Genomic DNA, 16,012 nt, shown 5'->3' with positions numbered 1-16,012 from the left:
TCCAGCAAGGGGCACTTTACGGGCCTGCCGTTGCGGTGAGCGCTGCAGCCCCTCTGTGCCCAAACTCTCCCTGATGCCTCTGCCCCCGGCATCTCTCCTGACGCTGAGCAGCCCTCACTGCCTAGCTGATTCGAATGCAATAACCGCGGGCTGTGGCGGCATCAGTTTCTCCATCTCTGCCGGGGCCAGGTGGGCGCGGCGATCCCGCCCGACAGCTCTTCATTCCTCAGTCCCAGCGCGTCCCCTGCCCGCCGGACGCCGCCCGTCCCGGCCACCCGGCGCCTGCGCACGCGCCCCGCCTGCTCCGGTACCACTTGGCTCGGCACCGGCATGGGCGCACTCCCATCACCCGCCGCGCCGCCGCCGCGCTGGCAAGGCCTGGGAGCGCCTGCGCGGCCGCAGAGCCATTGCTCATGGCGCAGGCGCGGTCCGGCTGGGAGGCCAGCGTGGGGACGTACGGGACGGCCGCTCGCACGCAGGGGGCGTGGCTGCGCGACGCGGTCGGCTTCGGAGAGCCGTGCTGCTCCAAGCGGGTGTTGCTGACTTGGGCCGGACGGTCAGTGGGCGGCAGGAATCCAGGCGGCCGGCCGGGGACCCGCTCTTCCGTCCCTTCCCGATTCCCTGTCCGCGGAGAGGCGCTCGGAGCCCCGCCTTGGATCCCGCCGCGGGCCGGGCCGCCCGGAGTCATATCGGGGTCTCCCGCCCTCCCCGGGGGTCGCGCCCTCTGGCCTCACGGCGGCGGTCTTGTTCTCTACTTTCTAGGTGGCACTGGGACTCGCCCTCGGAGGGAAGCCGTCCGCACGGCCTGGCTGCACATCCCTGGACCTTCTTCGCGGGCGCCTCGCGGAGCCGTAGGTAGGTCGGCTTCTTATCGCGGCGGGGCCGGGAGCGCGTCTCCCCGCGGTTCCCTGCATGCCGGCTGTGGGAGGGGGTACAGTGGGCTGTCCTCCACGCGCTTTGAAGCTTTGGGCAGGCTCTTCCACTCCCGGGGCCCGGGTCTCCCTGGAGCAGAGATCGCTCGCGTGTTCCAGGCGCTGCCTTAGGTTTTGCGGAGGCCGATGCGTCTGCGCCGCGTGGGGAGCTGTCCAGACCAAGAGAAGGGCCCCAGTTCCTCAGCGCCAGGCAGGGTGGGGAGAGAAGCGGGAGCGTCCAACGGATTGACAGGCATGGGAGGGTCAAGGTTATCAAAGTGATGAGAGTCACACCAGGCTTAGGGAGGTTCAGGGCCAAGCAGGGCTGGGTGGTTGGCGCAGGGCAACCTTCTCCTTGCCTGCAGGGGACACAGAGGCTTGAAGATGAATGGGCAGAGTGACAGCTAGCATTCTGAGTGGAGGTGGGCGGTTGGGACTGGGAGAAAGGAAGGCGGAGACCTGCGTAGTACACTAGTTTCTGGGCATGCAATGTGCTCTTTGCCGGCAACCTGACCCGCAACCTCAGATTGCTGGTAGGAGCTGAGGTGTGTTCATGGTTATTACTTTCTCAGAGCTTGGTGAGGGGGCTGGACTGGTGTACGAGGGTGTGTGCAGGCCGTGGTGCCCCTCAGTGTGAGCTGATGTAGCATTGGGTTACGTGTGCAGGGGTTACTGGGAAAATTGCACAAGGAGGAGTGAAGCAGAGAAAGTTCTGTGGAGGCCATGAGTGGACCTCCCTTTGCGGAGAGACTGGGAAGGTGGCACCAGTCAGGCTAGGTGGAGTGTGAGAGCCCCAGGAGAGGGCTCCTTGTACTGGAAGAGAACTGTATCTGCTGATGGTTGCAGCCTCCTCTCCACTTCAGGGCTCTTTAGGCTGCTCGGGGTTGGTGACCACTGCTTTCCAGGCCCTTTGCAGGAGTGACCTTGGGGTGGTGAGAGAAGACAGCAAGTGAGATTAAACTTGGGGGGTCAGATGTGAGGCTGTTGGCGGACGGGGATGCAGGGAGGTGGTGTTCGGGGTGGGGCTGGTATTGCCTGCAGGCTGCCCTCTGACTGGTGAGGTGAGACTGGAAAGCTTGGCGGGGAGGCTGGAGTGGAATAGCGGGGCCCCAGGCTTCTGTCAGTTGTGCAGGTAGCACCTACCGTGCTCCTGGTGCTGTGCTTTAAAAGAATCTTATGACACAGTCTGTGTATTTAACAGTTACAGTGTTTGGGGCAACCAGGAGACTCCTCCTCAGCAGATTGTGAAGTATAGTTCATAACCGGTGTGGTGAAGTGGTTAAATGTGTGGTCTCTAGAGCCGGGTTCAGCTGCTTCGGCCACTTAGTGGTTGGTGTGTGGCTGCAGACAAGTGATTTCACTCACCACTCTGCCTTGGGGTGATAAGAGTACCAGCCGCATCAGGGGGTAGGTACTCGGCACAGGTGGAGCACTCCCTAGAAGGTTGCTACTGTCATTCTCCTCCTGAAGTTTCCTGACAGCCAGGCTGTCCAAGGAAGTCCAGGGGGTTCCCATCGGGCCCCCTTTCCTTCTCCTGAGACTGACAGCATCTGCCGTCACACCTTTTCCTTGAGACATCACAGGTGGCATTTGCCTGCCGTCTTGAACCTCCCAGGCTGGCCTCCTGGACCTCCTTCCACTCGGAGCTCTTAGTGGGGAACCAGGGATTTGCCGGCTTGTTGCCTCCTCCTGCCAGCCTGGTGGTGATGGTTGGGCCTAGTTCCCGCTCTTCCCACCTTGTTTTTGGACAGATTGCCTCGGATGCTGGCCTGCGACTGACAGTCCCATCACCTCTTCTCAGCTCTCCTGAGGCCGCAGCTGTCAGCTCCCCGGCCCTCAGCACTTGCCTGGAACACCGGGGTTGGCCACACCCCTCTTCAGCCCATCTCTGTCCTGTTGTATCTTATGTGTTGTTTCTGCCCACCCGCCCTTTGCGCCGTCTCTTCCTCCTTTCTCCCCTTCCTTCTTGTAGTTGGCGCGGCAGCTCCCTCTGCTCCCAGCATGCCTCGTGGCCAGCACCGTCGGCAGGGTCCTCGCAATCCCATCCAGGCAGCAGCCAATTACGTCAGTGTGCACCCTTGGCAGCAGGTGGACCAGGCCTCTCCTGGGGTCACTTACACCCCCCTAGTGGATCCCTGGATTGAGCGGCCCTGTTGTGGGGACCCCGTGTGTGTGCGCATGACTATGGAGCGGGAGAGCACAGTGAGTGGTGCTCTTGGCGGTAAGCCCACAGAAAGGGGTTCCCAGCTGTGCGCATGCCTGGCCCATGGCCCCTCAGGGTGGACTTCCACTGGGTGCCAGGCTCGGACCCGGGCACCTTAGATGGCTCCCCATGGTTGCTGGACCACTTTTTGGCCCAGCTGGGGGATTATATGTCCTTCCGCTTCGAGCACTACCAGGACAACCTCAGCCCTGTCTGCGAGATCCTTGGGCGCCTGACGGGCCGAGCCCGGGCATGGGCAGCCCCCTACCTCGACGGGGACCTGCCCCTGCCTGACGATTATGAGCTCTTTTGCCAGGATCTCGAGGAAGTTTTTCAAGACCCGAACAACTTCGCTGAGTACCATGCTGCAGTTCCCTGCCCCCCTGCCCCTAGCCTCAAGCCAGTCACCAGTGGCCCTGCAGCTGCCTGTGGTGAGGAAGTGCTTAGCCAGGTTCTCAGAGTCCCTGGCACTCAACATGGGCACTCCCCCCAGACCTGTCCCAGCCACTCTGGCCACCCCGGCTATTTCTAATTCCAACTCTCCATCCAGGATTGCTTTACCTGAGCAACGGCTGGCCAAGGAGAGAAGCCCTGGGTCCACAGAGTCCCCTGCCTTGTCCGGTTCTGTGTGCAGCATGGATCCTGGTCCTGTGGGGCCAGCCTCCTCCCAGCCGGAGGAGATGGCCCCCAAACCTGTCCCTGTACTTTTAGAATCTGCTAGTCCCCCTGCCCAGAAATCAGATCCAGCTCACCCAGGGGATCCAGAAGACAGAGGAGGAGGTTTCTGAGGCAGAGGGAGACCAGGAGGCAACTTTTGGTACCCTACGGGGAGCAGTGGAGACCCTAGGAGAACCCATTTTCTCCTGCTCTCCATCCTGCAGCCCTGGATTCTGAACACGGCCCAGGCAGGTGCAGCAGAGCCCCTTGTGATGAAATGGCTTGTGTAGCCAAGGAGCCCCACAGCCCCCCTGGCAGGACAGAGTGGCGTTACCGGATGACTCTAGACATAGCACATGAGGTGTTGCCATGTCCAACCGCCCCGTTGCTGGGCACAAGGTGCACTTGTTGGGCTGTGCCCTATCCAAGTACGCACAGCCCCTCGTCCTCTCTCCCCATGCACTGTCCCCACCACGACAGCAGAACTTCGGCTTCTGCTCTGTGCCCTTCATCCTCTGACTCCCCCAGTGGCCCAAAGGTTGTTTCCTGCTGGGCTCTCAGCTGCATGCCCACACCTCCCTGGGGAGTACCGTCTCACTGGGCCTGTTCCTACTAGTTGGATAGGGTTCTGTAGATAGTCCCCATCAGGTATTTGTACCATCTTTGTAAAACACCACCCACACTCAAAAACGCCCCTTCAGTGCTGGCTGGGACTGGACTAGGTCTGCCATGCCAGCCCTGTTTGGATCTGGTCCCTAGATGGTGTCTCTGCTTTGGCCCCCGTCCCATCTCTGTTTTCTGTGACCTCTGTCCTGGAATTTAAGGAAGGCTGCATGGAGGACGTGGCCACCTGCAGTGTTTGGTATGAGTAGGATGGTGTCTTGGCAGAGAAAGGTGCTTCCCTGTGGGTCCCCCAGCAGCCCTGGCTGGCTGGGGAGGCTTAGGTGCAGGAAGGTGGGGTGCAGTCCTCTTGCTGGTCTCAGCTCCGTTCCAGGCATTTTCTGCTCTGTATGGTAACATCTAGCCACACCTGGTTTTCTTCAGAAGTTGGCATGAATTTTTACATCTCAGTGCCTTTGCCCTGCTGCCCTCCTACTTGCTGCTCTTTAGCAGTCCCTGCCTCCCCTCTCACTCTTGCATATTGCTGATTCAGCATTTAAACCCAATACTGTAAAGCCTGTAATACTCATATCTCTGGGTAGACTGTGAGCCTCTAGGGCAGGGTGCTCTCTCGTAGCTCTGTGTCCGTGGTGCACAATCAGTGCTCATTAAATGTGTGTTGGATCCACACCTGAGCCTGTGCTGTGGTGGCTGCAGACAAGCAGCATCCTGGTTCTGTGGGCAGGATCAGTGTGCTGGTGCTGTCAGGAAGAGCTAGGCCCAGCCACAAGTACTCAGGTCAGCGTCAGAGGTGTGGTTTCTGGTAAGGGCTTTGAGGCTCTAAGGGTCTGGCTGACGGAGTTGGGCTGAATGGATGAGAGTGGGAGGCTTGGCAGGTGGAGGGTGGCCTTGAGAGTTTACTTCCGAGAGAGCCGAGGTGAGGTGACATGAGGAGCAGGCAGCAGACCAGAGCTGTGAGGCCTCGGGCTAGAGGATTGGAATGAAGAAAGACCTGTTCTGCACAATGATGGGTTTTCTAATAATGAGAGCTGAGCTCAAAGCTCCCTCAAGCCAAGTGTGACGCAGGATGGGCACAGTGCACCTACTCAGAGGGGCCATTAGGCAAGAACTTCAAGCCCCTTTCGGTTTTATAAGTGTGGGAACAAAACAACATCTTCCTAGAAAGTAGGAAGAAAAAGTGAGAAATGTAATAAGTTCCTAAAACTATTTTTTTTTTTAAGGAAAAACTAATAAGCAAACATGGGTAAAAAATTTTAAGGAAAATAGACATTGTTAGGATAATTTAATTTAGTAACTATCACTTTAGAAGTCTCTGGGTTCAGATGGTTTTGTGGGTGAGTTATTTCAAGGTACACATTTTACCTTACCAGTAGAACAGTTGCAAATCTTGGAAATAGGTGGGAAGCTAATATGACCCCAAAAGCAAAACAAGCAAGCCGACAAATGAAATCAGTGTGCAGTCTTGATTCTGATCAGATGTGGGCTATCCTCGGATGTCCTAGCCCAGCCCCAGTGCTTCTGTGCGGGGTCGCACTATTGCTCCTTTGTGCTATTGCTCAAGTCTGGGCCCTCCTGCAGGCTCAGGTTGGACTGCCCCTTCCCTAGTCGGCTGTGGCCTGGCCTGGTGGGTCTGGTATCGTTGGCAATATCAGAAGGGCCCTCATTTGAGCTGACGAGACAGCTCTGGCTGTAGAACCTAGAGCTGCTCTCTGAGATGGGTGGCCCAGTCGACACCCTCACTGTGTTGCTGGCCTCGGCACAGGCTGCCTTTCCCCTCTCCATTTAGTGGACCTGGAGTAATTCCTGCAGCTCAAGGTTCCTGTCTTCCCTTCCAACCCCTTGTCCTACTGGGTCCTTTTCTCCCTCGGGCCCAGACAGCTCCTGCAGGCTTGGAGTGTAGTGTGGCATACCTCTTCCGAGGGCCAGCTGAGCAGGGCAGGCCTGTGGGGATTTGGGGAGAGACCAGATGACCTGTTTTTTAATTTGGAAAATGGGTCCTATTGTGGTTGGGCTCTTATCATGAAGGAAGGGGAAGGAGGGCTGGGCCTCAGTGGCAATGGCAAAGTTGCCCTTTCATGCCTATTTGCATGGATGGGATCAGGAGAGGATGGGAGGGCTCTGGCTTGGCCTTCCAGACAGGCAGAGCCTACGGTGTTGTGCAGAGTGACAGCTTCATCTCCTGCTGGCGCTGTACCCTGCCTTCAGGTCTATGCGACGACCTAGCTGCTTTCCCAGGCTGGAGGAGAAGGAACAGAGGGCCAGGAGAAGGGGCCCTGCCACGTGCTGTCAGAGGAGGGCCCTTGGGTCATTTGTTACTCCCGGCTCTCCGCACACAGGTGGACGGCACAGAGGAGGGTGCTCCTGGGAGCGGTCTGGCAGGGTGGTCTGGCAGGGTGTGCCAGATGTGCACAGGGACAAGCTGAGGTGCTGGGGCCTAACTTCTAGGCCGTCGAGTCTGTCCTTCACTTCCCTTGGAAATACCCGGAGACTTTATTTCCTAAAGATCAGATGCTGTGGGCACTATAGCAGAGTTTTTAAAGTACCTGTCTCCAAGGAAAGTTCTGACACTGGAAGTATTGAGGTTAATGTCAACATTTTATAAAGCTGGCAGTAATGAGCGTACTTGGAAATTGGTGTGGACGGATGAACAGAGGAGAGTAGAGAATTTTGATATAGAGCCAAATAAATATAGGGATTTAGTTTATGCTAAAGGTGGTGTTTCAAATTAGTAGAGTAAGATGGATTATTCAGTAAAAGGAGTTGGGACAGCTGGTTAGCCATCTGAAAAATAGTAAAACTGAATACCTACCTCACTCTTTATACCAGTCTGTACTCTAGATGGATTAAAGGGTTCAACATTAAAAAATAACAAAAGCATTACAAGGAAGTGTGGGTGGATTTTTTTTTCTGCCTGTGATTCCAGGACTTGAAAAGTTTTAGCTGCCCAGATTGGCTGAAGGCGTGGAGAAATAAGCTTTCTCCTGCTACTGGTTGAGCATCAGGTGTTACGAGTCACCCACGGCGTTTGTAGGCAGCAGGCGCTGACCCCTTGCCTAAGTTCAGATGGTTGCTGCTCGTTCCAAGGTGTGGGCTTCAGAGCATGGACTTGAGCTTGGTCACACCTCGCCTCCTCCGCTTGAAAGCTGTGCATCCTGGTGTCATCTGACTTCTCTGAGCTGTTAGAAGTTTGTCCTCATGGCCATGGGAGAGTTAAATGAGGTCACAGGCATGGAGTGGCCTGAGCCCTAATGACTGCCTCGTGGGTGGCGCTGCATTATTAACAGAAAAACTGGCAACAGCCCAAAGGTCCAGGGGTAAGGAGCAAGGTCAGCAGAGCTGTTACCCCACTGTATCAGTCAGGATGAGCCCGACTGTGGTGCAGTAACAAAAACCAACATCTCAGCCACTCGTCCTCACGGATCAGTCAGGGTACCCTCTGCCTACTGCAGTCCCTCAGGGGCCTGTGCCCACAGGAGTTGCACTGGAATGTCAGGAATTCTCCATGACCACAGAGATGGGAAAGACCACAGTGATCCACCAGTGATACGTGTCACTCCCCTTCTGTTCTCATGACCAAAGGAAGCCACCGAGCCACACCAGAGTTCCAAGGGACGAGAGCGTCTAGTCCTCCTGTGGGGTGGGGCACTCAGCGTTGAGAAGACCGAGCATCCACTCAACGGGACACTACAGTACAGCCATCGAGGAAGTGGGGGGTGGGCCTGAGTCAATTCCTGTGGGACGATTCCGGAGTGAATTTGCTGGGGTTGCATGGCTTGGACAATGGAATTGTAGTTTCTCACAGTTCTGGAGGCTGAAAGTCCAAGATCAAGGTGTCCACAGGATTGGTTTCTTCTGAGGCGTCCTTGGCTTGTAGATGGCCATCTTCTCACTGTGTCCTCTCATGGTTGTCCCTTTGTGCTTGTCTGTGTCCTAATCTCTTATATGGACTCTAGTCAGATTGGGTTAGAGCCTACCCATATGACCTCATTTAACCTTAATCACCCCTTTAAAGGCCCTATGTCCAAATAGAGTCACATTCTGAGAGCTCGAACATATAAATTTGAGGGGGGGACACAATTTAGCACATAATATCACACAAGATGATTTCTTTTTTATTTTTGCAGTTTTGGGCAGTGCTGTCACGAGTGGCCTTCTGTGTGGCATCAAGTGCCTGTGCATAGAGCCCCTCCAGGCCCCTGGAGCAGGAAGTGCCCGGTTCTGCATGCAAGACTCTTCTTAAATCTTCCCCTACTGGAGGGGACAAAGACATGACCCTGTGTTCCCAAGTTTTAGTGTTTTGCCTTTTACATTGAGTCTTGAATCCCCTCATAACCTTGACTGTGTGGTATAGGGAAGGGTCTGCTGTCATCATCAGAGAGCCCACTTGCGCAGGGCATGTCACAGGCACGGGGAGGGAATGTTCATTGTGTGAAGCTGCCAAGTTGGGGGCTTGTGTTTTCCGCAGCGTGACCTGTTCCATCCTGACCAACAGGACCCCGTCTCACCTTTTTCCTTAGGGCACGTGACTGCCAGCATCAGGTCCTGGATGCCACACTGGCTGTGCCTGCCCTGGTGCCGCCCTTCCTACTCGCCAGCCTCTGGTCTGGTCTCTCCACACTCATTATCTAGCTTAATAGTGAGTCTTTATTATCTGGTAGGCAAATCCCACCCCCCTTCAATTCATTTTTGCTAGTTTTTAAAACACATTTTAGGGGCCGGCCTGGTGGCGCAAGTGGTTAAGTGCACACGCTCTGATGCGGCGGCCCGGGGTTCGCCGGTTCGGATCCCGGGCGTGCACCTATGCACTGCTTGTCAAGCCATGCTGTGGTGGCGTCCCATATAAAATGGACGAAGATGGGTGTGGATGTTAGCCCAGGGCCAGTCTTCCTCAGCAAAGAGAGGATGATTGGCAGATGTTAGCTCAGGGCTGATCTTCCTCACACAAAAAAATTAATAAAACACATTTTGTCACGCACAGAAGTGGACAGGGTGGCATAGTGGACCAGGGCATGCCTGTCACCCAGCTCCTCCCCCTGGGGGGCCTGTGTCCGTGGGCTGCCTGGCTGAGCACACTCCCCAGACAGCAGGAGCCCTGAGTCGCCTTGTTTCTTCTTGTGTTTTGGTGTCCTCGTCTGTAGGTGGGTGACATGATCCCTGTTCTACGGGCCTCCAGGGTGGGCCTGGGAGGAGCCCCTGGCCTACAGAGTGCCCTCAGCAGCCTGTTCCTTCTCTGCTGGCCCTGGGGCACACAGCCAGGGCTGGGGCCTGTGGGTGGTGGGTTTATCTACTTGCTAGGTGCTTCTGTCTCCCCATTGGTGGAGCCACCAGATGGTGGAGAGGGACATCCCTGGGCTGCTGTCCACCTGTGTGTCTGAGCAGTGCAGGGCCTGGGCCCACGGTCAGGGAGTGAGCCCACACTCTGCCACACGGGTGGCCCTTCTTTTTTTTTTTTTTGCTGGGGAAGATTCACCCTGAGCTAATATCTGTTGCCAATCTCCTAGTTGTAAGTCCTTCTAGTTCTTCTATGTGAGCTGCCGCCACAGCATGGGAGCTGATTGGCGGGTGGTGTGGTTCCACAACTGGGAAATGAACCCAGGCTGCCAAAGCAGTGAGAGTGCTGAACTTTACCCACTAGGCTGTCAGGGCCAGCTTGGGTGGCCATTCTTTATGGCTGAAGTGCAGGTGCTGTGCGGTCAACGCAGGGAAGCCTGCCGGCCACTGGGAGTGCCGCATCTCGTGTTCCATGAGGCTCCGAGTGCATAGCTTTGTTCACCTTGACGCTTTCGCGCTATAGGCAAGGCTTTCTAAAGGCCACAGGTAGGGAGGTGGGTGGCCTCTAAGGGTCTGCTGGGTGGGGTATCCAGGAGGTGGGGGGGTGGCCAGGCACCTGGTCCAGTGTTCCATCCCCTAGGGCACAGCAGCCTCCCACCCCCGAGACCCTGTGTTCCTCCCCTGAAAATCAGGGTGCAACTGGAAGGGTAACGCAGGGCCGGGGCAGTTCTGGCCCTGTGCTCCGGCCTGCTCCAGGTGCACACTCCCCAGTGCCCACCGCGGCCTCCTGGTCCCTGTCGTCGTCCCCACATCCCCAGCAAGTCACTGAACTTCTCCAGGTCTCACCTTGCCACCTGTAAACTGGAGAGAATTTCTGCCTCACACGTGCCTGGAAGGCGGCAGAGCTGCCTGGGTGCATCCCCAACCCTCAGGCCAGGCACCAGCCCTCAGAGATCAGCCCCTGGTCCGCGCCCTAGGCGAGCGTTGTCATCAGCGTTGGGCACTGACCGTTGTGAGCCAGGCCTCCTGGCAAAAGTGGGCCCCAGAGGCCAGTACTGGGGCACAGGAATGGTCACACTTCTGTGAAACAGCGAGCTTCTCCGTTCACTGGCCAGGTTCCCAGCCCTGCCTGAAAGTGCCTGGGGGCAGGCTGGCTCAAAAAAAACGCCCCTGAGTTGAGCTTCCTTCCTGCCATCTCACTGGGCTCCTTGGACCCGCTCCTGGGGGTGATGGACATCCTCAGCTGCAGCTTGAGACACCTGTTGATGGAAAGGCTGTGCTCGCCCATCCTGCCTGCCCCTGCAGCCCAGCGGCCCCTCACCCTGGCAAGGGTGGCCTGTCCCCCAGTCCTAGGGAGAAGTCTGTGACTCGCACCATCAGCCAAATAGCTGCAAGAAGCTCTGCTGGCTATAGGGCAGACTGGCCGTTCACACCTCATGCACTCCAGCTGCGAGGTGCCTTTGTCTCCACAAGACTCACTCTTGCTGCCCCAGCCTGGCCCTGCCAGCTTGAGAAAGGTTGGTGGAGCACCCAGCAGGGACTTGGCTGTGGTGCAGCGGGGGAGGAGAACAGGCCGTGGTGGGCTGGTGGCATGGCTGTGCTCACTTCTGCCTGGACACCCGTCACACCACTTGGGCCTTGACTCCAGCAGAGGAGTCTGGTCCTGGGGACTTGGCTGCAACTTGGCCTCTGTTGCTCTCTCCCCCAAACACAGTGGGGCCTGTCCGGAAGAGGCGCTCCCAGACCTGGTGGGGTGAACATCCAGGTACTGTGTGGGGCGCTGCCCAGCTCACTGCAGGCCAGGAGCCACCGTGGGGCCTCGGCCTTCGGAGAAGCCTGGGAGCTTCATAGGAAGCACTGGCAGCCAGCCCCAAGGGGCCTGGGACACTGCCCCAGGGAGGTGAGGTCAGTGCGCGCTCCTGCCTGAGGCAGTGCTTCTTGCTGGAGGGGCAGCTTCCCGTTCTGAGGAGCTGGGAGGCCAAGGACAGAGGTGGGTGGCTGTCCTTCCCCCAGGGCCTTCAGGAGAAACCTGTGTCTGCGGCCGTCCTAAGTTCTGCTTCGCAGGCTCGCCGGCTCGAAGGGAGGTACCCTGCTCCAAGGGGCGCCCAGGCTCTCCACGAGGCTCAGAGGAGGCTCCCGGCCGCTGGCTCGGGGGTTTTCCCTGTGCACTCACAAAACAGCCAGCACAGGGCCTCGCAAGCCTCCGGCCGAGCTCGGTCAGTGGTGACAGAGGCCACAGCCTGCCTCTGCTGGGACTGGCCTCTGGTCCTCCAGGGAGAAGGGCTGTTGGGGGATGTGCCTTCTCACCACCCCCTCCACAATTACATCAGTCACCTGGGGGTTGGAAATGGCTGTGATTGGGGTGTGCACTCACTGCCCTGGGGAAGTGGGTTCAGGGCCGGTGCTGGCTCCTGCCTTCCCAGGGGATTCTGAGCCTGCCGTATGCAGGGCTGCTTGTGGTACTGTCTTCCCTCCTCTGGGGTGGGGCTGGCCACGCTTCATCCCTGGAACCCCTCCCCGCGATCTGCATCTTTGAAGCCACTATACTGACAGAGGATTCAATGAAGCCAAGGTCGCCAGTCGGGCGTTGACAGATTCCCGGCCACGATGCTATTTCTGATTTAATAACCGAATGGGAGGCTGGCCCTTAGTAATAATTAGGGCTAATTACTGAGGAGGTGTTGACAGACAGGCTGAGAGGAAACAAACTACCTTTATCCTGGGGCTTAGAGTCAGATTACCCGCCGGTGCTATCTGCCCCTCGGAAAGTAGACGCTTCAATCACTCACCGAGGCTTCAAAGGGGAACAGGCCTGGCTGTGCCTGGGGTTTGGAAAGCAGCTATGAAGTGCGCCTTTGACTCCAAATCACCAAATGGAGCCCTGTTCCAGAAATAGTTTCTTTGTGAAGTTTAAGTTACCCCTGGCAAACCTGCCTCCTGCGCTCGGGGCAGGGGAGGGGGCTGCTGTGGGCAAGGGTGGGCTGGTGTCAGGCCAGTCCACCCTGCCCAGGCCCTTCCTGGTCTGGGCCCGTGCTGGGAACTGCGAGCAGGGAGGTGCGCATATTTTCCTTGGCCCCCATGTGTCTGTGCTCTGTGGCAGTGAGCTGCAGGTGGTTGTGTAGGGATTTGCCGTCCGGCGGGCTTGTTGCTTCCCTTGGCTTAGCTGGACACAGCTCTTCCGCCACTGTCATGAGCAGGCCTGGCCTCTCTGGGAGGTGCCTGTGTCCTTGGCCTTATTTATGGCAGGATCACTGGGCTGTCCTCCCCCCTGTTTTGGGCAGTGAGCCCATGACGCCATGGATGACAGGGACACTGACCCTCAGGGGCCTTGGTGACTGAGAGGGTGACAATTTAGAGAAGGGCTGTCCTATGTTGCGGGCTGGTTTCTGATGTTGTAGGTGCACCTGCTGACTCCTTGGATCTCCCTGCCTTTTAAAGATGATGGGGGGCAGGGTCAGACCTCCATTTCCTGGTGTGAAGCCAGAAGTGTCCCAGCGAGCTGGCTTGGACTGCCCAGGCTGCTGTGCATATGATGTGGCTTTGAGGGGCCAGTTCTGGGATTCTGGGCCTTGCTGTGGTCTGTCCTGATCAGGAAGGCGAGGGGCGGCCGGGGCGGGGGGGAACGAGGCCTCGTTCAGGATGGTCCTGTCCAAAGCATCTGTCCAGTTCCAGGTGTAGCCTGGGAGGTGCAGAGGGAGTGGGTCTCTGTTCCTGTGGCCTGGGTGACCAGCCAATTCAGAATCTTCCTGCTGGAGTGGCTGTGCTAACTTTAGAGAGAAAATGAGTTGATGGAGGAGGCTGTGGAGAGCAGTGTGGTTAGGTCAGCATTCTTCCTTTTCCTGGCACGCTGCTCTACTTCTGGAAGTAACGATGATGATGAAGATGAGAAAAGTCACCAGCTGGGGCCAGCCTGGTGGTGTAGTGGTTAAGTTCACATGCTCCATTTCGGCAGTCCGGGGTTCACAGGTTCGGATCCTGGGCGCAGACCTACACACTGCTCATCAAGCCATGCTGAGGTGGCGTCCCACATACAAAATAGAGGAAGACTGGCACAGATGTTAGCTCAGGGACAATCTTCCTCAAGCAAAAAGAGGAAGACTGGCACAAATGTTAGCTCAGGGCCAATCTTCACCAAAAAAAAAAAGAAAGGAAAAGAAAAGTCACCAGCTAATTTGCTTAACTGAATACTGACTACCCAGTATTGGGGGCACTACTGATGAATTTAAATCTATTTATATTAGGGCAAAAATAGGAGGGTGAATTATTTTAAATGGGAGAAGTACTTAAAAATTGGTATTAAATCTGTTTAAAGTCGTTTTAAGTAGAATTAGAAATTGCCTCCAAAGCCAGAAAAATCTAAACAGGAAACTGGGTTTTCATAATACGTTAGTGGTAACGTATTATGTCCCTTGTCATTGGCATCTTACATTAGCATGTTTTAGAGGTCATAGCAGTGAACCAATATTGATACATTGTTGCTGACTCAAGTCCATACCTATTTGCATTTCTTGAGTTTTTACCTAGTGTCCTTTCTCTGCTCCGGGGTCCCATCCAGAACACCACGTTACACTTAGTCGTCATGTCTCTTTAGTCTCCTCTGCGCTGTGACACTTTTGTGGACTTTCCTTGTTTTTATGGCCTTGACAGTTTTGAGGAGTGCTGGTCAGGTCCTTTCTAGAATGCCCCATCAGCTGGAATTCGTCACATGTTTTTCTCATGATTAGACTGAGGTTGTGGGTTTCTGGGAGCAAGGCCTCAAAGATGAAGTGCCATCTCATACACTGTGTCAAGGGTACGTGCTATCTGCATGACGTCACTGTTATGTTGACCTTGATCGTCTGGCTGAGGTAGTGGTTGTCTGGTCTCCGCTGTCAAGTTACTTTTTTTCCCGGCCTGTCCTCTTAGGAAGGAAGTCACTGTGTGCAGTCCATATACCCATAGGAGTGGGAGTTCTGTCTACCTCCTCGCGCGCGGGGTATCTACATAAGTTATTGGGAATTATTCTGCATGGGAGATTTGTCTACTCTCCACTTATTTATTTCTTCACATCAGTATGAACGTCTATTATTAATATGATTATGATTATTATGAAATGTACTTACTGTGAGTCTTAACACGTGTCCATACCAGCACTGCCAAATCCGGATACAGCAGCTGCCGTATGACCTCAGAACCTTCCTCCTGCTGCCCCTTGTAGTCAGACGCTGCCCACCCCTAACCCCTGCACTGCCCATCAGTGCTCCCTCCCTCATGTTGCCTTTTCCCGAATGTCATATAAATACATTCATACAGTATGTAGCATTTTACTCACCATAATTCTCTAGAGCTTGATCCACGTTATTGCATTTTTCCAGTGTTTGTTCTCTTTTATTGCTCAAGAGTATCCCATTCACTCTTGGATGCTCATTTGGGTGATTTTCCATTTTGGGTGATCTGAATAGAACTGCTCTAAGCATTCATGTACAGGCTTTTGTTTGCACGTAAGTTTTCATTTCTCTAGAATAAATATCTAGGGGTATGATTGCTGGGCAATATGATATGTGTATATTTCATCGTATAAGAAGCTGCCCAGCCGTTTTCGAGAGTCCTTGCATTCTCACCAACGATGTGTGAGAATTCTAGTTGCCTCACGTTCCTATCAGCACTTGGTTTTGTCAGGTTTTTTCCTTCTTTATTTTGGCCATTCTAATAGTCTGTGGTCTTCAGTTACATTTCATCTAAGATGTCAACTTTATGTGCATTGAGTTGTTTATAGTATTTCCTTCTCATCCTTTAATGTTTGTGGTGTCTGTAGTGATAATCCTTTTTTCATTTTCATAGGTTGTTTCTTCTCTCTTTTTTTGTTGTCAGTCTAGCTAGAAATTTATCAATTTTATTGATCTTTTTACAGAACTAATTTCTGGTTTTGTTGGTTTTTCTCTACTGTTTAGTCTCTATTTCATTTATTTCTGCTCTAACCTTATTATTTCCTTCCTTTGGCCCACTTTGGGCTTATTTTGCTCCTCTTTTTCTAGTTTCTTAAGGTGGAAGCTAGGTCATTGATTTGAGACTTTTCTTCTTTTCTAATGTAGGCATTTAATGCTATAAATTTTCCTCTATATGCTGCTTTAGCTGCATCCTACAAGTTTTGATATTTTGTTTTTCATTTTTATTCAGTTAAAAATATTTTCTAATTTCTCTTGAGACTTCTTCTTTGACTCATTTATTACTTAAAAGTGTGTTGTTTATTTTCCAAATATTTGGAGATTTTCCAATTATCTTTCTGTTATTGATTTCCAAGTTAGTTCCATAAGGTTAGAGAACATACTTTGTATGCTTTTGTTTCTTCTGCATTTTTTTAAGGTTTATT

The 16,012-nt window shown here is 54.6% G+C and overlaps 2 protein-coding genes across 2 annotated transcripts in view; both read left to right on the top strand.

The window, feature by feature from the left end:
• The first annotated feature begins 772 nt into the window (after positions 1 to 772).
• Positions 773 to 7,778, top strand: RTL10 (retrotransposon Gag like 10). Its single transcript, XM_058532165.1, is given in 5 exon segments — positions 773 to 855; positions 2,663 to 3,153; positions 3,156 to 3,493; positions 3,495 to 3,877; positions 3,879 to 7,778. Coding segments are annotated over 4 exon segments (1,188 nt in total). The 5' UTR covers positions 773 to 855; positions 2,663 to 2,816; the 3' UTR covers positions 4,009 to 7,778.
• GNB1L (G protein subunit beta 1 like) overlaps positions 775 to 16,012 on the top strand; it is a 61,184-nt gene continuing 45,946 nt past the window's right edge. Inside the window, exon 1 of the mRNA XM_058532167.1 lies at positions 775 to 855. The gene's annotated coding sequence lies outside the window, so the exon portion shown is untranslated. The remainder of the gene's footprint in view (positions 856 to 16,012) is intronic.

The sequence above is a fragment of the Diceros bicornis genome, chromosome 35, assembly GCF_020826845.1.
Source record: "Diceros bicornis minor isolate mBicDic1 chromosome 35, mDicBic1.mat.cur, whole genome shotgun sequence".
NCBI classification, from domain to species: Eukaryota; Metazoa; Chordata; class Mammalia; order Perissodactyla; family Rhinocerotidae; genus Diceros; species Diceros bicornis.
This window is presented reverse-complemented; position numbering and strand designations above follow the sequence as displayed.